At 37.7% G+C, this 26916-nt stretch overlaps 1 protein-coding gene across 2 annotated transcripts in view; it reads left to right on the top strand.

Annotated features, from left to right (window-relative positions):
• The window catches only part of MAGI2 (membrane associated guanylate kinase, WW and PDZ domain containing 2), a 775461-nt gene that overhangs the window by 681605 nt on the left and 66940 nt on the right, over positions 1 to 26916 (top strand). Inside the window, exons 12-15 of one of the 2 annotated variants that reach the window (XM_050892157.1) lie at positions 2110 to 2299; positions 13039 to 13080; positions 18325 to 18416; positions 24210 to 24402. In XM_050892157.1, the coding sequence (XP_050748114.1) occupies positions 2110 to 2299; positions 13039 to 13080; positions 18325 to 18416; positions 24210 to 24402 (517 nt within the window). The remainder of the gene's footprint in view (positions 1 to 2109; positions 2300 to 13038; positions 13081 to 18324; positions 18417 to 24209; positions 24403 to 26916) is intronic. The other variant, XM_050892165.1, reaches the window with a different exon arrangement.

The raw sequence follows: 26916 nt of genomic DNA, 5'->3' as shown, positions 1-26916 counted from the left end.
ATAGACATAGGGGTCATAATCATGTTTGTTTCTGGAGACCTCTGAATAATTTATACTTTCATGATACAATGATATACTGTATATATGTTTGTATATACCTAAGGTAATTCCTTTAGAGCCAGAAGAGCTATCAGAAGTATTATTGTGACATTCATGTGACTTGCCACATAGGCTAATTTACCCAACACAGAGGATAAAGTTATCTTGTTATAAAGGGTACCTGAAGATACACTAGGTACTTTCCTGTACCTAAGCTATTTCGATGACAACTCAGGTATCTCCATATGTCACTGTATTGCACAGGATCTACATACCTATAGTGCCCTCATATCCCATCCTAGTTGCCATCTTTTGTACCTGACTGAAAATAAATGTGTCTTTCTTGAACAACATTGCCAAATATTGAATACTGTATTCCATATCTTCATCATTAATGCTTCATAACACTAATGCTTTCTTTTCTCAAATATCATACCGGATGCATACTAGTGCATGAGAGTAATCCTATGATTGACTGAGATACCTAGATCTTTCTTTTCTCCATTGCTTCTAATGAACCAACCCTACTTACTGCTGAAACTCTGACGGAAGCACAGCCTGAATAATAACACTACTCTGTATAAAGAATGAGGTCCTCAACAGTTTAAAATGGCCAATATCCATATTCTGTTTATTTTGAAGCATGAAGCTAAGTGTGTCAGATCACCTGGGATGTGCAGAGTGATAGTTACTCAGCATGTTCACCAGGAGGACTCTAAAACATCTGTAGTCCACACATACTTGGCGTGGAAAAAGCCTGATGCTGTTAATCATCAGAATAGAGAGCAAAGACTACCTGCTGAGCCAAACACCTTCTGAAACCAAGGAACTGAAGGCAAATGATAATCACAGAATTTGTAGAGCAAGCTTGCTGTAAACCTGCAATCATCTTTGATAAGGCCCTGCTGATACAACACTAGAAGCTGGTGGTATTTAATTACAGTTCAGTTTGTTTCCAAGAGTCATTTTTTGTGTAATTAACTGATTGTTGGGTTATGTGCAAGAGCACACTGTTCTGGAGGCTTTACCACCATTTGCTTCAGGACGGGTCACAAGAAAAGCCAATAAACATTCGTGTTTTGTTTAACTTAGCCTCTTCAAATGTATTTGCTAATGTAATTTAATTAGTAGCCAACTCCTTCAAAAAGCAAAATGCAGATCCCCAGGTCTTCTTTTGCACAGTCTATCATATTATCTCCTTTCTGGCTTGATGTACTTGTGAGACCACTAAGGGCAGTCCTGGAGAAAACATGGATTGAGGTGGCTTTCATGCATAGACAATACACTCCTGCGTACTTCTCTCCTGTAAATGGTCTGGAAGAGTTGAAAAGCTTATCCTGTGCTTGGGAGTTTGGTTGGATGATGCCAGTGTAATTTTTGATATAAGAAAGAAACAGTAAGAAATGAAAAAGACTCTATCAGACTAATGGCCACTTTTCTCTCACCATGTTCTGTATTTTATCATTGAATGTTCAACTATCACTAGGTGCTCAAATACCTGCTGTAATAATTTTCCCTTTGTTTTTTTTTTTTTTCTTTTTTTTCAATTGAAGCTGTAAATTCTGCTCATGGTTACAGTAATCTACTTCTCCCTGGGCACCTAGCTATTTTCATGCATTCTCAAAAGATACAGCATTAAGATCATTCAGTCGCTACCCAGTCTGGCCACTTCTTTGTTAAGTGCTACTTTCGGTTATGTATGTTGATGAATCTGATAATTGTATCTTCACAGACCCACAGATTCCACCTTTAGCAGAATAATTTCCAATAGCTCAGCACATTCTGTGAGAGGCATTCAACATGCTTCAGGGGTAATGCTGGGCCCCTAATCCACACGGGATCATATTATCTGAGAAAGATCACATCTTCCCATGAGCAACAAATTAACAAGTAAATTTAACCAAGTCATTTTATAAACAGCACAACACACACCTTTCATCTCAAAAGGCAGCAAATGGATTTGCTAATTCTACAAAATATCTTCGACTGAAATCACTGTCTTTGGTCTCATTGTGGAAGTCACAGTGTTTGCAAAACTTCATCTTTATTCTCTGTATGGTTTTATTCCAGATGATGGAACGATGGGAGAATCAAGGCAGCCCTCAAACAAGCCTGTCTGCTCCAGCTATGCCACAGAATATTCCCTATCCACCCACTCTTCACAGGAGTTCATTTCCCGATTCAACAGAGGCCTTTGATCCACGAAAACCTGACCCGTATGAGCTGTATGAGAAATCAAGAGCTATTTATGAAAGTAGGCGTAAGTGAAAGCCCTGTTCACCCTGTTGACCATTTAATATTTTAAGTTTTGCCTATGAATGTGTCACTGCTGACATAATTTTCCATAATTATCTTTTGTAATTTAAGGAAATAAACTATAATCCCAGTTAATAGAGGCCATTACAAATTATTCAAAAATTCTACACTTATATATTTTCCTAGATCTTGCCTAGATTATGAAGTTAGACTTTCATAGGTTTTTTTCCTTATATTTTTGCTCTCCTCATTTTGACTGTTAAATCTTTAGTGAAGAACAGTATATGTGCCACGACATTTTGCTGTGCTATTTTTCTTCATAGTTAACCAATAGGAGGATGTGAATTTATCAATAAAAAATTGTTTCACTTACTTTCACTTTAAAGTGAAGTTTATTAAAGAAATTTCAAATTTATTTGTTTTTATAAAAATGACTTTGACAAGTTTTCACATTGTCACTGGTAGTTAGAAGGAAACCCATAGGACTTAGTACTATTTGAAGATCTATGCAAAACAGTACTGAACCATCAGGTTTCCCATCTTGATTTTATTTCTCATGTTGTTGGGGGATATACCACATATTTTTCAGAACAAGGGTAAAAGGGGTTAAATTTATTTACTCCTTATTGTAAAGAACATTTTAGCTAAAAATATTATTCTAAGTTGTCCAGAGCTTTTGCGCTTGTTAAGATCAAATCTTCAAAAGTTTATTTTTTTACCGAAAGGTTTTTCATAGTAGTTGTTACTCACACATGCCACCTTTCAATTCATTTTATAAATTACTTTAACCTATGGATCAAATTACTTTATAAATTACACAAAAAATATTGCACTGCAGCTGATCCAGATTAGCCCATTAATATTAGTTGGGCCCAGAGACATAGAGATAAACATAAACTATCATAATCCATGATCTGGAATGTACAAATTTCTCCAGCATGCAAAGGGATAGTCTGAAGGAAATACGTTATTGTCCCAAACAGTGGGTTGGTGCCACTCTTACTTGCCTTAGCCCTTATACTTTAGTTACAGCATCAGCATCTCCTGTTTGGCTTTGGTATTTCCCATACCACCAGGATGGATACGCTGGAGGAACACCAGGGCTCGTTTTACATCAACTCTAAATTAACTCTAATCTAGTCTCTAAACTGCATCTCAGATTCCTCAATTCTTTGCCACTGTGGCCAGTGCTACTGTCTTCTGCCACCCTGGTACATTTAGTAGAACATCTTTCAGTAGAGCTTGTCACCAGAAAACTCGTTTTCCATAGTCCAGACTTTTCGGGGGGGGTTCATTTGGTTTTTTTATTTATTTATTTAATAGGTGCCTAAAATTAAGATCACAAGTTTAAATCTAAGTACTTAAATAAATTGCTGGCTGTTTTCAGCAATACCAAGTATCTTATTCCCCCTAAATATGGATTTGAGAACTTACTTTAGACCCCCTATAAAAAGTATTTGATCTTCAATTATAAACTGTTAGGCGTAGGAACCAAGCTTTCCAGTGTATTTACAAACACCATGTAGCCGATACTGGCTGACTTTTTAATATAATAAATATTATTTACTAATGTAGCATCTTCCTCTGCTCCAGGTGTTATTCCTGATTGGACTGGATACTCAAGACAATGTACAAACAGAGGCTATAATTTTTGAAATTTTAAAGCTCTTTGAAGTATGGATCAGGGTACAGTGTGGAGTAGACCAAAAAGGTTTGAAAGAAGTAGGACTAGCTTTGAGCAAAGTTTGGAAATAATTTTCAGACATCTCTCCTCTTTTTCTTTCTCTTTCTCTTTCTCTTTCTCTTTCTCTTTCTCTTTCTCTTTCTCTTTCTCGTTCTCTTTCTCTTTCTCTTTCTCTTTCTTTCTCTTTCCCTTGTGCATTAAGGCCTAGAGTGACAAATAAATAAAAAGATTTGCCAGAGCTGAAATTCTATGCCCCAAAGTGCTGGGATTTGGGACTATAAAGAGAAATTAAAGGGAAAAGAAACAATTCCATAGTTAACAAGGGTTTTATCTAGTTCAGCACCTCTACTGAAAACACTCTTGACTTCATATACTGCTTTAAGGAAAGGAAAATCCTTTGCAAATAATTGCTTCCCATATGGGTAGTTTCTAGAGGTGAAGTATTTTAGCAAAAATCTGCGCTTTCCATTCAGCAGAGTCAGAACCATCTTCTGTCGTTAAAGCCATCAAGCCAAGAGTGGAAAAGCGCAGATTACACACTTTCTGTATTGAAACAAATACCTTTGTAAGACAATTAAGAAAAAGTTATACATGCCATATGTATATATGAGATACGTATTTATACAGTATCTTCTTTCATCTTGATCCCCAATATGAAGAGTTCTGTATTTACAGAACTGCCCTAAATATTAATGAAAGCAAATAAGCTCAATCCATGTTTGCCCTTCATAAAACTGTGACAATATAGATCTGATGTCAACTACAAAAATTGGCTTACACGATGAAAGATGATATATTACACCAAAAGATATATTATACCATTCAATAAAAGAATGAAGTGATTCATTATTATTCATGGGTGCCTTCTACGAGTTTTCTGCATACTTCCTTGACCAACATGAACTCCAGTCTTTTACTGATACAATCTACTGTGTTCAGGAGCATATGCTACACCAGGGGTATAGCTCATAACTCACAGGTTGGAGTTATGCTAAAGCCTGTGTTTAAATGGTTTAATGGCATTTGAGTTCTGTCCAAGAGGCAACTGGAAATTGTATACAAGCCTTTTTCAGCCAGATACCTAGACAAAATAAGAATTAAAAATCATGAAGCTGCTAGGCCCAAAACAAGAAAGTGAGGGATGAAAAGCAAGACTGCAGTAACTGCTCCTCCCAGATTTCCAGCAGTGTCCTGATCTTCCAGCTAATCCTGAAAGCTTTCATTTGTTCTCTTCTGATGCTGGTATCCTTTGAACACTTTCTCTAAGCCTTGATTCCACAGTACCCAACTAGATCTCTTCTGCATTCATTCGTATTCCTTGGTCATAAATAACTGCCTCCAAACATGTCTATTCTCTCTGACATTTTTGTTTCATGAATGCCATAAGCACACATTTTAGCAAATTCAATTTGTCAAGCCTTTGATTGCTTTTATTCTCTACATAGTGATAGTGTTTCCTGAAGAGAGAAACAACAGGCAGGAAATCCATTACTGAGTCAAGAAATTGTCATCTAAATTGAGTATATAGGAGGGAGAGTTGCAAGATAATACACAGTTTCCTACCATATGGCTGTGTCAGGTTAGTTATCATCAGTAAAGACATACCCTTAAAGTGTGCAGGAAAAGTTCAGCTACTTTGGGCTTTTTTAAGTACTTCTTACCTCAAAGCAAGTTTGTCTTATCTCCTGGCAAGACTGGAAAAAAAGGAGGTTCATCTTCTAAAAATAGCGCAAAGAAGCGAACAATCATGACCTGGAAAACTCAAAAGAAAGAGATAGTGCTAGATTTTTGTTTCTCTCACAGTGAGACTCTTGTTACTAAACAGTTCATTTTCGTACTGCTATAGCTCTGAATTTCTAGAGGTCCTTTTATCAGACGATCTCACCGCAGTCAGCACTCACCAGGACCTCATCAAAGCCTCCTGCTTCCCTGTCAGGGAGTTGAGCAAGTTATGCATCACAGCACAGTTCTGTGAGGAGCGCAAGCGACGTGACTCAAAGCAGAGCAAGAACTAGACCCAAGGAGCCTGATTCACAAGCTTTTGCTCTAGCTGCTAGGTATGCTCATCCCTACCTAACAATAGCAAGAAAGGGGCTTCAAGCAGGAAGTCTCCATGAAAAAGGATGATTTTCATTCTACAGGAATGTTTTTCCACCTTAAGAATGTGAAGGACCTGCACGACCCTGTGCGACAGGAAGATTTCAGTTTTTAATGATCATATAAGAATTACAAAAGACTACTGCTTCCGCACTGGAAACAGTTTCGCAGAGGCATTTCTACCAACACAGCTTGGAGACAAATCAAATGATGCATTAGTACAAAAGCAGAGTGCAATACTATTTTGTAAGTCGTAGCTCCTTGGAAAATTTTTTTCTCATGAGTTAGCTGTTACCTGTCAGCTCTTACCTGTTAGCTGTCACCTGTCTCTGCTGTCACTCATCAGCTGTGCTCAATAGCTCCAAGTAGCCAAAAAGGAGCATAAAGTGTTTCCAAAGACTGATGAAGATTACCGCATCATCCAGAACAACTGCCTAAAAGCAAAAGAAGGGAAATTGTTTTCTTCTTTCTTTGTCTTTCCTTTCTTCAGCTATGTCTCTCTGCTTCTCTGGTTCTTTTCCTCTTTTTTTTTCCTCTCTTCCCCCCCCCCCCCCCCCCTTATTTCTTCTCCCTGGTGGAGAGAACTTACCTAGCTTTCTGCTGTTACATTATTTTGCAAAACTGAGAAATGGAGGAGAAGACCTGCTCAAATAACTGGATACTTTTTCCTTTTTCCAATTTTAGGCAAATCCTTTAACTCCTTTCTCCTTATGAAAACTCTTAGAGTGTAAGTGACAGCGTGACTCTACTGATAACCATGGCAATTAGATACAGAAGCTAGAAAAGGGAACATCAGATCAGGAATTTCCTATTAATGAAAAGAATTACAAGACTTGATATGCACCAGTTGTTACAGCTGTAACTGGAGCTCCGCAGTTGTCATTAGGAGAACTCATTCTCCTGGATTTAACATTTTTGCCTTTATAAATTCTCCTTATCCTCTCTTATATTTTATATTGAACTCTATTGTAAATACAGTTTACAACAAACTCTGTTCAGAGGCCTGTGTTGGCAGACATTAGTCAAACAGCAGACACAAAGCTGTTGGGAATCATAATGCTATAATATTTCTCTAGTTATAAAATCTGTAATAGAAATTTGGTTTTATATTCTTCTAAAGAAAGCAGTAAAAGAAAACATTCTTTTTACAGCAATTATGTTATATTTGTCCTTCAGTTAGTGTGGTAGTCCAAGACTGGTGATGTGACACAGAAATGCCAGTAGCAAGAACGAGATAAGCCAGTGATAAGCTCTTATTAAAAGTGAAATCTGAACAATTAGAGTTCCACCTTTTACTGGAAGGACAAAAGTTCCTTCCCTCAAAATCTCCCATGTTATTTTCTCCTCTGACCACAGTATCATGAATTTCCCAAGTTCCTTTCAAATCCAGCAGCTGTCTTATGCACTGTAATTTTTTTTGCTGCCAGAGAGTTAGACAAATTGGAAAAGAACCAAAAAGCAAAGTCCACAAACAGCTGTGAAACATGTAAATAGCAAGTGTATTAGCATAATGCATTATTAACCTTCATAAAATAAGGGTGTTTTTTTGGTGCAGACTTATGAATACCTTTCTCTAAGGGTCACAGACAAGCATTTCCATACATATTCACAGGCTACCTTTCCTCTGGAATATCACTGCAGGTATACAGCACAGATATGCATTAAAGTATCAGCAATAGGAAAGATTTGTCAAACAGCATTATACAGACTCATAATGTGTAACTTTGAAAATACCATTCTTGCAGAAAAATACTAAGGCCATCAGGGTTTCCTAAATTTGATACTCATGGAACACAAAAAAAAATATTAGGTGTATAGAACTGAATGCATTATCACCTGAGGGGGTCTATGGCATAGTCTACAGCTAAGCAGAATTTTCTTGTCGGTGTTTGTTGGCTGAAGACCTACACAGTTACAGTCTTAAAAAATAGAAGGAAATTTTTCAGATAATTGTTACTCCAATTTTTTCAGACAGTATTTTCCCAACAAAAATTTTGCTTCTAACAATTTTTCCCATTTTTGCTCATCTCTAGTCTAAAAAAATTCACATTTTGGTTATGGTGTTTTAAAAAGATATATACATATGTGTGCGTATGTATATACATGTAGCACTCCAATAGCATTAAATACATAGTGTTCTGAAGTATTATATAAGTATAAAGGGGTTTTTTTGTATGGGTAAAGGGATTGGGACTATAAATTCAGAAAATTACGCTCTAGTTTCAAATCTTCCTTGAGCTCAGTTTGCCATGTCTTTCAATATTTCTGTTCACCAGTTACTGCCCTTTACATCAGTAAGACATGCCTGCCTTCACTTAGTAAATAAGAGTATTGGGAAATTACTAATTATTACATATTATCAAACTACTCCTTAACCTAGAGTATAAGCAATTGAGTTATAGGAAGGCAATTTCTCAAAGTAATTTCCAAACGGTACAGGTTGTTGTTTTCCTTGCATCTATTGCTACCCCAAGCAACAGCATAAAGGTCTAAGAACTTATATTACTAAATGAATGTAACCCTTTTTTTTTAATAAGAGATGATACATAAAAAAAGGAGAGGAAATTTAGCAGACCAACGTCAAATAATTTTATATTGTTCATCACCGCGGAAAAAGTTACTCGCCATGACAAAACGGATTTGTTGGTTATAAGAACTGACAGTGAAACCAAAAGCATGTTCAAATGGAATTATGAGAATGTCATCATCACAGTACTCTGGATGTAAAGTGATTTTGATTGCTGGATTACAAAGTAGGTCCCAAACGACCTATGTTAATATGAAGTGTCAGTTTTACAACTGATGATGGTATTAAAGATGCAGTATTCCTTTCTCTTGAACAATTTACACTTTACTAAAAGGTATACAAATAGATTTGCATCTGCAAAGTGGTAGGATGTACTTAAGAAGTCAAAGTAATAATTTAAGAAATCTGACTTGTAAGCATTGGGGAATTGGTCACAGGTGCATGAGACCAACGGGAACTGCATTGCCCATGTGCTGTTTCAAACTGCTGCTTGCTCAGTTTTGGAAAGGACATTGCATCATGATCATATTCATTCTGCTCATTTGTAAAACTCCTATTTAGCTAAAGCATGGCTAGGATTGAGATGCTGAAATATAAATGTTTCCTAGTGCTAATTTTGTTCCATGTATTTAGCGTTCAACAAAGTATGATCCAGAAAATAACACGGTATGGACAATAAATATTATCATCCCTATCTGTAATCAGCATAATTCTTCCTCCAGAGAATACCAGTGACTCCACTGGTGCAAATAAGAACACCCTTGTGGCATGTTGTAGGTGAACTGTGCTCCTAGGGCTGTATCTTGACAGCAAAAAAGTCTGGTATTTTCACCCTTGGTTTCAGTTAAGTCAGGATTGTGTCCCAGGTCTTGCTTATTGTTTATCTGTTTTCACAAATATTTTACAGCTTTCAGTTTCAAAAGCATGAGTGTAATTTCTTTTAGATTAAAGATGAAGCCAGATATGCAAGCTTTTTATTATTCTATCTTCTAACAGCAAAATTAACCTTGGCTTTGCATTCATCTGATATGGAAGGAATCTTGATGTATAGCAAGACTCTTTGAAATGCACAGCTGCATCCTCGTTCTCCAGACCGCATAGAGTAGTCCCCATGGTGGAGATTTATTTCAATTACAGTTATATACAAGTAGCAGTTCAGAAGAAGGCTTCTTAGTTATACTTTCCCGATTCTTGTTTCTAGGACAGGTTAGCTGAAATAAAAAAAATAATGCAGCAAATTTAACAAGTATTTTATTATTCATTCAAGGTCTACTTTGTAATTATTTCATTCCTATTTCACATAAAAGACTACAACTACTCATGGCAATGCAGCCGCAGAAGTTCAACCAAAAAGTTTTTGTATGGAGAATACAGAAATCGTATGTCAACATTTTAAAACTTTCTGCACTTTGAATGCCTGTTCATGGTGGCAGTGTGCGGTAGTCTGGTCTCTTTGTCCTGGCCTCTCCAAACATGCCTTCTGCTGTCTCATTTCCTAAGAGGTGGAGGCAGGAAGTTTAACATAGTAAAAGTTTAGAAACTGTCAAAATTAATTTAATAAAAAGTAATTGGAAAATTTCAAATTGCCTTATGTAAAGGTTAGTTTCCTATAAAAACTAATTGACAGGTTTTTATAAAACAAAACTTGCTAGAGTCTCTCAGTATTTTGGTAAAATTACCAGTTCAATCAGTTTGTTCTTAGTAGATACAAGGCACCAGGATGTACACGAATGACATGCATTCTGCTTGGCTGAGGACCAGTCCCAGTGGTCCTTCGTCTTCACTTGGAAGTTTCTATCCTGTAGGGTCTTTGAGCTCAGAACTATGTGAGTTTTGAAGAGAACTACCTATATCGCTTCATTTGACATAGGGAGACATTGCTAATAAAGTCCCTTCTTATATGTTAAATGTTCTTCACAGATCTTTCCTCTTTTGAAGTTTTCTACTCGTTGCTAACAGTTTGCCTACAACATGAGCACAGCTATTTAGAGGTTATATTCTGTTTTTCAAAGTGCCAGTGACATAATTACAAATATCCTGTACTGCACACAGACCTAGACTGCTGACAGCAGATTCTTCCTAAAATGAACATTGCTTTGCTGTAGTTATCAAAAATACAAGTCTGCACTTAGGTTTATCTTTCTGGTGATCATACATTTAAGAACTTTAAGGCTTGATTCAACACCTTCAGCATAGCACAGTTCCAAGTTTTGTGTGTGTGAATTCCTAAACTACAATGAAAACAAATGCTAGATGCTGAATGGTTGACTACAAGATGATAATTAACACCATGAGACTCTATATGAAGTTTTGCAAGGCAAAGAAAAGACGCCTATTCAGGAACAAAAGCCAGATCAGACTTAATGAGATTAGCTTTGAAGGAAACTACCTCATTGACAGGCACTTTTGCTTAACCACAAACAATAGTTTACAAAAAAGATACTGCTAACTTACTTAAAATATATGGCTATCTTAACATAGCAAATTATTCCCTAATTTGTCACAGTTTGAGCATGGTTGTGCTTCTTTCACTTTGCTGCTTGAGGCCAATTCTGGGGGATATTAGAGTGACTGCAAGCAGAAATGGAAACACAGAATGAACCAATCTTACAGCAGCTCCAAAGAGTAATTCTAGCTGGATGATCAAGAGAAAAGGCTTGCATCCTTTCAAATCTAAAAGCCTATTGCAACTATCAACACGAAATTACTGTCTGTACATTAAAATCATTCTGTCTCTTTAAAGAATTCCATTAAAATCTTGAAAGGATGTGAGTAAAAAAAACATTTCTCCAAGTTTGCAGTGGAGCAGCATCAGTTTCAAAGGTTTTGGTTTTCAGGAGTTGTGCTGGTGGAATAATTTACACTTAGATAGCACCTCTCATCTTGAAGGATCCCAAATCACTTTATGACATCTGAAGTGTGTGAAGGAAATACCTCCTTTAACCAGCAAAGTAAAGATGTACAGCCACCTATAAACTCAAACACCATAGCCCACATGACACAACTCTTAACTCAGCCAGTGAACACAAACACAACAGGAACACCAAATCCAAAGGGATGTTCCCATCCAGTGGAATCGCTAGATCGTATTTTTGGTAAGCAGGGTAGCAGTCATCTGAATTTGAGCAGGTCATGGCTGTTACGTAAACACTCTTACCAAAAAAGTCATAAGACATTCAGTGGTCTCCATCTCCATTTTTGGGAAAATGTCTTTGCCCTAGGGCATTAGTTCAGTATCGACTCAAGTGAGCTACAAATTACTCAGCTGCTACCATTACAGTCCATGCTGCCTTTAGGAAGCAGTCCACCAGAAAGCAGGTAGCTTAAGTCCAAACTCTTCCAAAGTGGTAAGGAGCTGCCCACAGAGGAAATACTGTCCTCTCATTTCTCTCACCACATCCACATATTTCCAGAAGGCTTAGCCAAAATTGCTGGCCTCCAGTATATTCTCTGGCTTCTTTCTGCCTGGAACTACCTGCTTATAGTATTAAATCCACTCCTGTCTTCCTTCTGTCTCAGGAAGATAATATATACTCACATGTTGCATCACTGTCCTAATGATGCTAATGTGACAGACCTCACCCCATTTATACTACGAAATATGCATGGTGTGATATTCTGGTTTAGAGTCACATGAATGTGTTAGTGCTTTATTTACCTTTCTATTGTAGGTAGGCCAATGGAAATCACCTCTGGTTTCGGATGTTTTGCAATTCACTCTGAATGCTGCAGAGATAATAAAACAGAAATTCTTAGTCAGAACATTTCAAAATCAGCAAAGGAAGTGTGACAGTGAATTCAGCTATGGACTTCTTCCAGATTCCTCTAATGGCAGCAAAGTAGTTGTGTATGAAAACAAATCAGTTATTTGCTGCATTTCATCTAGTGAAACGCAAATACTTTGAAACTACCTGCAGGAAAAGCAGGTTAAATGGGTTTACCTGCATTTGCCTTCACGTACAACCAGTTGTTGTTATTGGCAACATACATCCTTCTAGCAAAATCTTGCTCTTCTTGACGATAAAAGACATTTTGCAATTGAGTTGAATAAAAGCAGTGGTCAAGTCATCTAAACATAGCCATTAAACTTTCCTTTTTATTGCTGCACTTGAATAAGCACAAATATTGTTACTAACTTTCACAATTTTAAACACATTAACAATTTTATATTCATCATAACCTATGTTATGTTAAAGGAGCATTACCATCTTACCATCTGTTTCACTTTGCATAGAAATGGACAGGGAGGTCTATGTCTAGCAGGAATACATACTTGTACCACCTAGGAAGTCAGGAAGGAAGGGAAGAAAAAAAAATGTAATAAAAAGTGAAAATTGCACCTCAGTAATTCAAAACACAGCAGAGAAATTGATGCTGCATCTTTAAATAACTTGAGAAATGTATTTCATCTTTAACTCCCCATTTTCCTATTCAGAACAAGTGATGCCCAGGACTGGTTTTCGAGTGGATTCCTCTGGCAAGTATTCTTCAGCCTTCATTGTTCTATAAACTAGTTGTCCTTCATTTTATGTTTTAGTTATTCTTCTTTCTTTACTCATTTCTCTAGATAATGGCCAGTCATGGCTGGCCAGTCACCATTTTATTTTTGTATGAGCTTTGTGGGGTTATAGAATGCTAACTCTAAATCTTGTTATAATAGATTTGCATTATGAGCAAGGAAAAGTATTTCTTTTTCCTCAGCCAGTCATTGTGTATGTTTTACAATGTTTTATGTGTACTTTCATACATTAGTGTTCACTCTTTAACATAAAAATGTATCTCTACAGCTCATGCCCAAGTCTAAGCTTAAGCAATTTTTTTGTAAAACTGAAATTCATTCTATCTTCATTTGCAAAAGAATAGAACTCCTAAATTAAATATGATATTGGGCTGGTTTTGCATACCCCAGTAGGGTTTATAAGTTGAATAACTCTGCACATCAATTCTTTTTTTTCTTCTTCTTTTTTTTTGCTTTGCTGATTTTTATACTGAAGTCTTTATTTACCAGCTTTTCCTCTCCATAAATATCAAGAGGAAATATGTATGCTTTTTAAAAAGCTATTCACATTGGAGACCAGCAGACCCATGACTGTTTTCAAGCTTTTCACATCTTTCAAGAGCATATGAAACTCAGATAAAAAGTTGTTGTAGATTTGTGTCAATCACAATTCACAATTCACAGTAATGATTTATATGGAACAAAAATCTTCACCATCTTCAGCAACGGAGTCCAAATTAATTTTTATTTTTAGCAGAAAAGTTGAGTACACCCAGAAAGACTGTAAAATTATTACAACAAAGCTCTTCATCCTTGTTTTAACTGCAATATAGAAGAGATTTAATTAAAAAAAATTCCATCTCAACATTTACAACATCATCCCAAATACCAGGTTTATCACTATAAAAATCACATAGCACTTGTGCAACTTGACTCATACAGAAAATGAATTAATCATCTTCAGGGTTATATTTTCTTTACATACTTTTAAGAAACTATTACATGTACACTTATCAATGTGTAATTTACCTAGCAATTCAAATGAATACAGTACAGAAATATAGCTGAGAGTTGATAATCACATCTTCACCTATGAGATCTCACTATTGTTCAGTAACAATCTATTCTGGTACATTTACATTTAAAGCAAATTCCCTGTTGTCCAGGAACCAGAAAGTAGAATTTCCCAATGCTCTTTACTGTCCTCACTGTGCAGCAATGATCAGATCATTGCATACCATTCTCAAATTCATGGGGGAGCCAGCTGGTTTTATAACCTAGCAAAGTGAATTGTTTTTTTTTTTTCTCTTCTAGGCCAAATGATCAGTTAAGAAAGTTTTCCTTTACACAAAAAGAAGAAACAAAATGCTGTAACTATAGAAAAGACAATGAAGTTACTAGCAGGCAAATCTAATTTTTTTTTCTAATATAAATGCGTAGAGAGGCAAGGAAGAACAGGGAACATTGTCATTCTTGCACATGATACCCATATTATACAGTCAGAAACATTGACTTTAAGCTGAAACTCTCCTTTCAATGAAACTGGTAGGAGATGGGACATTCAGGTGTATTCAGTCGACGGGAAGGATAAGCAAACTGTGCAAAAGACTATGCTAATTCAGTCTTGGCTTGACTCCCGTATCTGCAAACCTATTCATTTCTTCTTACTTGGCATGAACCACAAGGTGCTAATCTAGGTTACCAAGAGAAAAAAAAAGCACTTTTTCCATAATGAAGTTAGATTAACCAACAGTTTGCAGTATATTGCAAGGCACAGGAGTGTCATTTTTCTATAAGTATAGGTAATTATCTTTGTATGATCAACTGAATATCTGCTCCAGCAAGAAAAGGCAAAATTTAGTTTATCTAACAATCCTTTGTGAGGAAAAAAAGTACCAGAATCTTAGAGAAGCAAGCACTGAAGAAATATCAGATGAAATGTAATAACTTACATGGGTAAGAAGACTTGATCAATGTACATTCAGGAATATTGAAACTGCTGCCACATAATAGTAGAGGCTTTTAGTAAATCTACCAAGCATGAGCTCCTGTAGTAAAAACTCATAGTAATGAACAACTTACCTGTCTTTCAGAAACAGGAAAAAAGGGATCTCAGCAGCAGCAAGACTTTAGAACATATTTTTAATTAAAGACTAACTGCCGATACGGAGATAAACTGAGACCTAATGCAAAAGGAGTTTACCAAAAGTTGATTGTGTCAGACTAATCTGGTAACTGATTTTTTACACCAAACAAGCGATGCATGCTTAATCAATCTAGACTTCAACTAGACATTTTACAAAATGCCAGTTATAATTGAAGCACTTCCATATTAGCCTGAAGAAGATACTGCTTAGCACAAAATGTAAAGAGGAATGGCTGTAAAGCAGATAAGCAATTCTACTAAAAGAACATTTTCTGGACTGAAAGGGTAATATTAGTGGAGAGTCTTGCAATAAGTCTTCTGTGTTATTTTCATTATTGACCTAAGCACAAAAACTAAGGGTGGAAATCACATCCACATTCAGACATGTAAGTTAAGGTATCTATGGTCTAGTTGTCTCCAGACCAATGGAGAGCTGGTCAGTGCAGCCAAAGGAGTCATATCATACCAGACATGAAAGCCGAAACAACTGGCAACAGCAGTGGAGGAAATGCTTTTAAATGTACTAGTCATTTGCTGGAGATAGCATGATATTACAGTGAAAAATTAAGTAAAATCATGGGGTGCAATCTATCAGTGAAAATTCTGAATGAGGCAGGTGACCTAGTGACAACGGCCACAAACAAGCTCAGGTACCAGTGTCTTCTTTGCCTATGTCTTTACTGGTAAGGTCTGTGTGCTGTTTGCTTGCACAGGCTTGCAATAACAGGGAGCTGGACTAGATGACCCAGGGATCCTTTCCAGTCCCATGTTTCATTTGCTTGGTGGGACAGAAAAGAACATTATTTTTTAAAAGTGGCCTGATAAGAGTCGGCAGAGAATGAGCTCCATAGACTTCCGGCTATTTGGGAAGGAAGGCTCTTCTGAGCAAGCGTGATGGCATAGTCAGTTAATCCAAAGGCTTCCAAACTGTGTTAGAGCTCATAGAAAAGTATGCCCATATACAGTATTTTTAGCCTAAACCTTTTCATGGTCGACCTGGCTTACCTATTCCATTCTAAATAGGTAGAAAAACAGCCTCTTTTAAAAAAAAATAGTACCTCTTATTTTGGAGTCTGGTGCTAACGTTGGTTTGGATCAGCTTTGTCAATGTATGCATTTGAGGGACGTTTTCATCTCAGTGTGCCAGAGCATGTGTTCTTCACAACCTGACATTCTTATACTTTCTTAATGTATTCCCAGCTGTGCATATTCATTCACATTTGCGCAAATAAAGGTAGTGCTTGGTTTGTGACAGACTGCTGGAAACAGTGCCTTTGAGTGTTAGACCTGGGCTATAAATGGTGATCCTACTGCGTCTATCTACAAAGCCCTCTCCCTACTACTAAGCCCCATCCTTGTTACGCTTAGGCACAGCAAATCAGGTAAAGATAAGGTATCGCTTTCATCTTAAAATTCTTTTGCCTCTCGCAACTTTGAAACAACCTTTGCATTAAGTTAACGTACTGTACATGCACAAACTTCATTTGTTCTTTTATTCACTGTTGAGACACTTATCAAATAAATTGAAAAAAGTCAGCATAATAAGCTGTTAGGATCTGTTTGGGTTTGTCTTCTAAATATATGAGAAGCAAGTTGGTAGGGAAAGGTAATACTTTTATTTTACCAACTGAAATATTTGTGATTCAGTCTCACTCATACCAATATACACTGCTGAGATAATACACTATGCTGCTGTCTAGAGAGGATTTTTATTGCATGGTCATAGTATTAGAGCCACTGCATGTAGTTCTGTGTCTCTGTCTTTGCAAGACCTGACTGAAACTGAATTAGCTTTAATCCCAGACTAAAGCTGAGTTCTGCCCAACTCAGCAGTTTGTGAGGTGTCTACTGATGGCTCTGGGGGCAATGTGTAAATTAGAGTCACTGAAGTACCATGTTTCAGCCATCTGTAGTCCCTCCCCTCCTGAGGAAACAAGGCACAACTGGAGACGCTATGAACAGTTTGCTGAAATAAACCTACTCATCCCTTTTTGTCTGTTGGGGTTGGCAACAAGCTGACACTGGCCAAAAGCTGTCACAATTTATAGACCAGAGTGCAATCTGTATGAAAGACCATTCCTGTTAATCACTGTCCTGCTTTAGGTGATGAGCCTAAGGCCCCTCTGAACATGCAGACAAAGCGATAGTCAAAATAGACAATTTCTTAGTCCTCTAACTGCTTACAGTTTCACTTTATACTATTTGAAATTTTATTCAAAATTTCTCTTTTGTATTTTGAGGGCATCAAGACCCAAAAAAATGGTGTCTTTCAAATGAAGCCAATGATACTTTTATAAGAAACTGACTTTTAAAAAACCCTGTGTTCCTGAACTGATATATTCCAGGGCAGAATATATGTTTACAGGCAAGTTACGCAGGCATATGGAAGCACAATCTTAATGATTCATAAAGCTGTTGAGACTTTAATTGAGTAGCATTAAGGAGTTCAAGTTAATGATGTTAGCTTTCAATTTAAACCCTAAGACTCAGAGGCTTATAATGACAGCTTTCGTCAAAACTCTTTATTGAGGGTATTACCTGAAAGTGGAGTACTTAAAATCTACATTACATAAAAAGACATACTGCTTTATATCTGTATGCAGAACTAAAACAGCCTGTAATGATTATTCATCTTTTGTAAGTTGGACTGATAATTTTTCTGTGTATCTCTATCTCCCATTTCAGTTTATTCTCTGTAGGTTTTAATGAACTACAAGGAAAACACAAATTAAATACCAGAGGTGGATGAACAGCAGTGTATTATGCAGTCAGTTGTAGGAAGAAGGCACCTTTATAACCTCTATTTTGGACAGACTTTTCCAGTACTGTTCTCCTGTGAATGTGTTCTAGCTTGGTTTAGTGTATTCTACTGAATAGAAATCATCCTCCGAGAGATACCTACATTTTCAAGTCTCCTCCTTGTCTGTGTACAACACATTGTGTCCCATTTGTTTCCACCAGCTGTAACCAGGATGCCATTAGTCATGTGCAATGAACACAAGGTGGGAGGGAAGATGGTGCAAATTCTCAAGACAAAGCCAAAATGCTTTGCTCAGTGGGATTTCCCTTTAAACCAGGTCCCGATTACAAGGAGCTGGATGTTCACCTTCGGAGAATGGAGTCTGGGTTTGGCTTCAGGATCCTGGGAGGAGATGAGCCTGGACAGCCTGTGAGTTATTTCTTCCCGACTTCCCTTTTTATAACACTAAAATCTGTGTAATGGTCAGACAAATATTACTATATGGCTGAACCCAAATGAACACCATGTTAAGGCTATAAGTAAAATGGCTTTTTTATTCATCCATAGAAAAAGACAGGACTCTCAGGTTGTCTGCATCTAAAAGATGTCACAGTAAATTAAGTTAGAATCAGAAAGAATTAAGTTAGAAACAGTGCATCACTCAGCCCTTTCCTGCAGAGTGTGACCTGGCATCTTTTAATCTTGACTTCCCAAAACCAAGTTTAAGCAGAAGATTTTAAAAATCAGATTAGGTAAGACTATGTATAACTATGTTCAATGTAGGCAGACTATATATATGCATAAGATTAAAAGATACTGTTGACAATGCAATTTATTTCCAGAAACACAGAAGGCCCCACCAGGGAAAGGTAGTCCATCTTCCAGGTTAGATGACAACATCATGTGATGCATCAGGCATAAAAATGGTAGCTTTATACCATTAGGAGGGAGACATCCCCGTAACCAAATAACAGGTAACAAAACCAACATAGATTCATTTCAGGTGAAATAAAATATAAAATGAAACATATACACAATTTTTAAAAGAAATGTGTACACATTTTCGTAAATTAGTGATATGTATAAATACTATAATTTTGAGAGAGCAGGCAAAATTAGTAGTCCTTCAGAATAACTTTGATGATGTAACTATGGTTTGTCAGTGAGGACTAATCCCAAGTTGATAATGATAACATTTTATTATCACAAACTTATGCATAGTCTGAGTCCTGTGTTACCACATTTCTGAGATAATGTATGATTAGTTGATAGATTTATATATTCCCTATTCAAATTCATACAGAATAACATAGTTGTCGTTCAAACATTTACATTAACCAATGCATGGCTCTGAGGAAAAAAGAAGCTCCTCTATTTTAAAATTGTCAACATCTGTTGAAGTACTGATAAATATTAATAGTTTACTGATGCCTCCTGTAAAAAGAAACAAATGCACTGTATTCTAAAAAAGGTGCTTCAACTGCTGACTGAAATGCAGAGACCCTATTTTAGAATAAGGGTTTTGGAATGGATTGTCAAAGCTAAATAAGGTGTAGCTGTACAGAAGGACTCCAAAACAACACTGTTTCATCATCTACACCTGCGGTGTGCCTGAAGCCCCTCTGGCATCTAACTTGCTTCCATGGAGCATGTCCCAGTGCATATAAAATGAAGCCACTGAACCATCATCTGCACATTCTCCAACTAAGCATTTTTCCTGTTGTTTCTGGATAGCCCAGCCAGTATGGGTTCTCAAAGCTCACCTACTGGGTGAAGCCAAAAGAGGAATCTGTTAGGAGCTAGAGGAAATATCCCATTTCATCATTTTATCCTGCAAAGAATTGGCACTAGTGTAAGACTGGGAAATCTCCCTCTACCTGCTTCAGACAGTAGTGTCTAGTGGTATTTCCCACCTCCCAGGAAAGTGTCCCTGGCTACAAGGCTGCTCAGTATTCTGGGAAAGTCTGTCTTGGTGTCTCCTTTAGTGCTTTTTTCATTACAAATGGATAATTAAGTAGTCACAGACTGAGTGTCTGACTGGCTCTGCAGTTTGGAGGTTTACGACATTCTCATGGGGAAAAGTGTAGCTCAAATGCCTCATCTAAAAGATGATTGTTTATATAAACTGGAATGATTTCAACCTAAAGGATTGCGAGAAAACTGGTTTAGAATATCTAATATTCTGATGGTTAAGAATACATGCCGGAGTTGTGGGAGACCTGAATTTATGTCTCTGCCTAACATTGCAGTAGAGTGGGAATTTGGAAACGAGTCTTTTGCCTCCCAGCTACATGCATTATGCACTGAACTGTTACAGAGGAAGCAGCTCTTTCTAGTTTCTTTTCAGCAAAGGACTGACCTGGCTTTAAGGCTGACTGTCCAAAGTCAAAGAGTCACAGCTGGATACCAAGTGCAGAGATAAGCACCTTGTTATTTTTGGAGAGCAGGACCAAAAATGCTGCCTTCTGTGAACCACCTTCTAAGACGTTTCACTGTCCTGCTGAACAATTGCTCTCAGCCTGCACTTAGCCTCAAGGTTGTTATCTCTATTTCAGGGCTTGCAAATACAAAAGCATTTTTCCCCCAGACATATCAATCTAACAGGCTTTATGTCCCCCCACAAATCATGTCTCAGAGTCCCCAGGAATGAATAAGATCCTAGCTTGAGGCTGGGGATCCTACGAGGCAAAAAGGCACCTCCTTAGAGCTAGGTGTTGCAGTGCTGAACTTCTCAATTCTCACTCCCTCTTTGTTGCCCATCTTCTTGTTTTCACTGCTCAAATTCATCACTAATAAAGACAACAGATGTACTCCACTTTTTTTAGATTCCATCTATTTTGTATTCAAAATACAAGACTTCTTAAGTCTGTTTTCTCCACCGCTTCCCTGCTCCCCCATGGACAGCCCACCTGCAGCCTCCCACTCCTTTCACCTCCAGGAAAGGAGAGGCAGTTTCTGCCTGTCCTCCAAACCCCTGCTTTTCCTATGAAACAAGAACTGAGACACTTTGAAATGTTTGTTTCAGTTCTCCTGCTGTGCAGTCAGGTAACACAGAACAAAAGGAAGTATTCATTGCCTTTTGTCTTTGTGGTTTGGTTTCTAACAAGGAATATGGATTCTTCAGCATAAGACAGTAAGTTTTTTAAAGAAGCAGAATCCACACAAAGTTTTTTTGGAAGGATAATACTGACACTACAGAGGACTGTAGCTTAGTTTCCTTCTAGTTATATCATCTACCTGCCACCTTAGAAGGAGAAAGTGCTGCTGGACTACTCCACTTCCCATATTTGTAAGCATAAAGATGCTTTCCAAAGGAAAGACCTAAATGTATTGAGAAATCTCAAATATCAAGACTGGGTTGTGCCAGTTCCAATCACCTCTCAAATCTCATGAGATCATACCACAACAGGTATTTATCACATCTCCTAGTAACTTGAGGAGTTAGAGATAATCTGACTCCATTACAGTGAATTATAATGTCACTGAAAGGTTGCAAATATACGTAAATTGGAACTTTACCGAAGTTGCAAATTGCTGTCCCAAAGTGGAGAAGTAATTTGGATACATTTGTGCAGCTCAAACTCAAAATCACAGGAACATATACATAATTACACTAAGAGTTTCACCTTTTCAACACAGATTGACTGGGATTCTTCTCAAAAATGCCTGCAAGATATGTGTCTATATTCCTTTTATGATCAGTGCCAAGAAACAGACATTTCTAAGACATAACAGATGTCCATAGAGCAAAACGTTAGGATAACGCAGACCACGCCTTAGAAACTCCTATTTTTAGCAGTGATTAGACAGTGTTCAGATGATTAGCTTGGATTTAGACATCACAGACACTTAAAATTAGGTGAGATGAATCACACCTTTTATGTGTATTACTTAAATTTTACTACGTGCCTGTGAAGCTACTGTGTTATATTCAGAGAAACTGAAACACGAAGTCAAATAATTACCAAGAATCACAAAGAAAGTCAGTATCAAACAGATTAACATGTATGAGTTAATAGACCCAGGCTTCAATTTTAGATTACGCTCTGTCACAATCTTCCTAACTCCAGCATTTCTCATGTTTAATCTCAAGCAATAGGTGAAACTTTCCCTTTTCTCTACAACACACTCTTTATTGCCTACATGTCATCATCCTTTTCCTCACACATTCAAAGCAATCTCATGCCAGTATGAAACTGCATTACAGAGGTAATATAATCCTGATAAATATTTTTCCAATTTGTGTTTTGCTTGTAGAATTTATAACTATTATGGAAACTACCTAGCCATGAAATGCAAGCAGATACTGGATAAGAAACTAGTTCAGACACAGAAAATGAAAAAGAAGGAAAATTAAGTTATTCTTGCTATTAAATATACCCAATAACAGATATGGCGGTCATCACCTTGACAAACACACCTACCTGAAGTGTTTAAAGTAGAACTCTGCTGCTTATGTTAGGAGTCAGTTCCACCACTGAGATGAGTAACACAATCACATTCCACTGTGGACATGCAGAATATCAGCAATAATTACTTAATTAGTCAAAACTAGAAAGAATTTTTGCACTTTGCTGTAGATACTGATGACCTGCCATGCTGTGAGCTGCATTTGTGTTTCTCCAAAGGTTAAAGATGCACAAATTGTTCAATACTTTGGCAGCCAATTTTCAAGAAACTACAAATGCTCAATAAAACCAAAGGAGGAAGGCAGTCCCTACAATCTTCCAAGCTGCAGAGGGTTATCACCCGTCTCTTCCTAAGATAACTAGGAAAAAATTCTTACTCATATGAGATGCCCAAATGTAAAGGTTTTGAGAATACTTTGTGGAGATCTAGCTAAACATAGTTTTGGACAACTTTTTTCCTGTCCAGTAAAGGAGCATAAATACATATTTCATAGTTGGATTTTGCACAAAGTATTTTCCAAAGCTTTGAGGTATATTCTTTCACTATTTGAAGAACAGAATGGAGAACCTGAAAGAGTCTCTCTGGCAACTCAGCCTGGCATTGCTTAACAGGATCCCAGGAACACCAGGAAGCAGGAAAACGCTGCATCATGTTCTCTCTTTGCTAAGTTTTGAAAGCAAAAGTGAGCCAAAGGGAGGCTAGGAACTGGAGAAAATTCTCCAGGCTCCACATGGGGTTTCATTTAAACACTCTGCTGCGATACTTGCAACTCTGCAGCTAAGACCACAAAAAAACACAAGACCATTTGTGTGACTATCACATCTAGCCTTTGCAGTTCATCTTGAAAAGCAACACTTGATAGCTTTTATCTTTTATTATTTAAAGCAGATTGACACATGGCATGTCATATCCATCATTCTGTGCTCACTCTCACACTGAACAAGAGAAAGGAAAATTTGGAACACGCTCTGTGAAGGCTTTAATATTCTTTCAAAGAAAGCAGGTTTTGTTTGAATCAATCTCAGCTGTTCTATCAGTTATTCCACAGGGAAAATATATATGTCTTCTTCTAATAAATTATGTGAATTTATGTGCATAGAAAGCAGAGAAAGTCATTAAAAGGTTTTGAACAGATTTTTTACTAGTTTATATGTCCCCTACAAATTACATTTAAATGTCGATTTGGGAAAACAACATCTGCCCAGAGTAAGCTGACATTTTTCCTCATTTTCCATTTTGTTAATCAACCACTACCTGAGCAATTATTCATTATGAGTAACAACATTTGATATAGTACTTCCTTTCCCCTAAGGAGTCCCAAAGCAAGCTCTGTGTAGTGGGGTCACTTCCACTACCGACCTCAAGTGTATTACTCCAGGTGCTTAAATCACACAGCAGTGAGGATCCTTCAATACGAAATATGCAGACTAACTAATTTTAAGTCAAAAGGACCCTTACATGGAATTAATCTGTTTAGATCTTCTGCATACTGTAGTCTATACAAACTCGACACTCCTTATAGACAGATTGTCTTGATTTGAAGATATCAGGTAGATCATCCTTAGATCAGGATTCTCAGATGTATCACTCCTATGCAGGTAGGAAACATCTTACCTTCTTCCCAAAGGCCAGGAAGCATCTTCAGTCATACCCACAGAGGAGAAGCACAGCTTTCAGACACACAGGGATCTCTTCACCTGCACTGAATCACTAGCTTAATTTCAAAAGAAAGGAAAAACCATTGCAACATTCATCGTACTAAATTGGAGGCTCAGTGTATCTATGACAGGATTTTGTTTCTTTGCTGCCTAGATTCTCATCGGAGCAGTAATTGCCATGGGCTCAGCAGACCGAGATGGTCGTCTCCATCCTGGTGATGAGCTGGTGTATGTAGATGGGATTCCAGTGGCCGGCAAAACCCACCGATATGTGATTGATCTTATGCACAACGCTGCCCGAAATGGGCAAGTGAATCTTACTGTGAGGAGAAAGGTGCTACCCACGGGTGAGTGAAGGCTGGGAAAGGTGAAAGGAAAAACAGGTCTCAATGCTGGCAGCACAAACAGGTGCTGTTTTAAAAAAACAGAGAAAATTAAAATCAAAGTGAATGTTTGTGTCATTTTGAAGAAAGAATAATTGTAAATATGTGTCCCTTGTTTCTGTGACAAAAACACTACAGCTGAGTGTTGTTTCCTTCAGAAGTGGAAACAATATTGGTAACCCTGGTGTGGTGATCATGAGTGCTCTGCATTCGTTTCATGCTGTCTTGGTCTGTGCTGTCTCCTCTTGTCCACTTTTGGGACAAAACGTTCACCTAAGTTAAAGCTGTTAAAGCTGACTGTGTCAATAAGCAATCAGAGAAAGGCTCAAAGACTGTTAACTGTTTAGAGCAGGAACTCATTTCACTGCTGTATGTGTTAAAAGCCCATTTCTGGTCTCACTGATGTCATCTGGAATTTTCCCCCTCGACTGCAACGCAAGCTGGCTGAAAACCTTCCGTATGGCACAAGCGGCTCCTAGGAACAGGGCCAGATCCTCCCTTCAAGCAGACACATTCAGAAAATAAACCTAAAATAATATGAAGAATTTGAGGTAAATTGAACCTTTAGACTAGCTCGATCTCAATTACTGAAAAACACTGGAACCTGGAAAAACGTGTGGCAGCATCTATTAAAGCTTTAATGGGAGAATTGGCTGCTGTTCCATTGCAACCTTTACTTACTCAAGGAAAGAAGTTTATTTAAGAACTTTTAAAACATTTGTGGTGAGTGCACTTCACTGAGGCACCAGAAATGAGCAAAACCACGTTCCCAGCCTGTCCTGTCTTTTGCCTCCCCGTGCCCTAGATCCGCTGTCGTTGCCTGCGCCGTTCCCCTTCGCTCCCCTGCCAAAAAGCCGCCCTCCCACTCACCTTCGTCTTCGCAGTCCCCCTCCCACTGCGGCACTGCAGCTCCCTGCCAGCCGCGCTCTCACGGGACTGACTTTCTTCTGTTACTGACTCCAGAGTCCTCCAGCCAGAAAGGTCCCCCTCCGCCCGGCGCGACGCCCCCTCGCAGCTCCCCCAACGCTAGGAAAATGGCCAATAACCAAGGTAATCCGCCGAGTGCTTGCGATTAGCACCTCTCCCGGGTCAGCCGGCTGTACGGACTGCAGGCAAAATTAGCAAGAAGGTTAGCACAGAGTGGATGCCAGCCTTCGCTGCTGCTTGTTAAATATTAAATGCAAGGGTCTATTAGACGCTCTGGTCTCCTGGCACAGAAAATGAAGCAAGCTGGTAAAACACCTGGAGTTATTCTTGGGCCTTGAGAGTGCCACACTGGGGAGTATAGTGTGTAACTCATGGATGTTTAAGCATTTCAGGAGCTGAACAGGATTTTAATTTGGTGTGTTACAACATAAGCTTTGTGGAAAAATTTTAAAACGACTGATGTTGGGCATGAGTGAAAAATGCTATACTAACACATCAGGCCAATTGATTTTGTGTGAATTTCTCACTAGCGTGAATGTATACGACAGAGGGATCTGGGGCTTTCCTTACCTGCCTGATAGCTGATGTACGTATCTTAGCCCTTGCCTGGAATAGTCATTTTGCACAGATACTTACCCAGATCTGGAACAGAAAATCACCATTCACAAGCTCTGGAAAACAATTTGATTAAGAAAATGTGGTATTCAGAACAACACGGATTAAAATGCCATTTTTTCACAGGCAGAAGCAAAATGTAATTTTTCTGATGAATATCTATTGCACAGCTGACAATCGAATAGCCATTTAAACTTTTCCTGCTTTATCTTTCTTTTCCTACACTTAATGGCATTCAGTTCCATTCTTTTATGGTCAAGCCAGCTCTTGGTCATTCTGCAGGGTAAGATAATTTCCTCTCTGTTGCAGCCATACTGATATAAGCAATATTCAGCTTTCTGAAACATGACAGCCAGAAAATGAGATCTCTCTTGTCACTGACTATGGCATTTAGTTGCAGATTTGGTTCAATAGCTCTTGGAGATTTTCAATTCTAATGCAGGAGTATAATAATTGTTTGTTTTTCTTCCTCTTTATTCTCTCTAATCACTTTATTTCATAGTTGCAGAAGGACTGCTAAAGGACACACCTGACTGAGAAAACAACAGCTTGTCCTTGGATGATGTTTATTTTAGTAATATATACACACTGAAGGTCTAATTTGCAAGCTCTCTTCCTAGGATGCATGTGTGTATGCATAAGCTCTTCACATGTTCAGTAGAATGACTCTGCCACTCTCATTGCTCCGAACAGAAAACATATTACTTACATTCATCTGAAAGTTCTGTATTAAAACTGTCAATAAATGCTGATTTGTGTAAACAACTTAGATCTGTGAGGAATATAAATCTTTTTTCCCATCTGGAAGTATAACTTTACTGTTTTCAATTGCCAAAATGCTTGTACTAAAAAAGTGTGTAATCCCACAAGATTTAGCTTGTTCTCTGCTCTTGTTACTACAAAGCAATACTGAAGTGTGGATGGACTCCATTTTCA

The sequence above is a fragment of the Gymnogyps californianus genome, chromosome 1 (assembly GCF_018139145.2).
Source record: "Gymnogyps californianus isolate 813 chromosome 1, ASM1813914v2, whole genome shotgun sequence".
NCBI lineage: Eukaryota > Metazoa > Chordata > Aves > Accipitriformes > Cathartidae > Gymnogyps > Gymnogyps californianus.
Note: the sequence above shows the minus strand (reverse complement) of the source record. Positions and strands in the feature narration are given on the sequence as shown.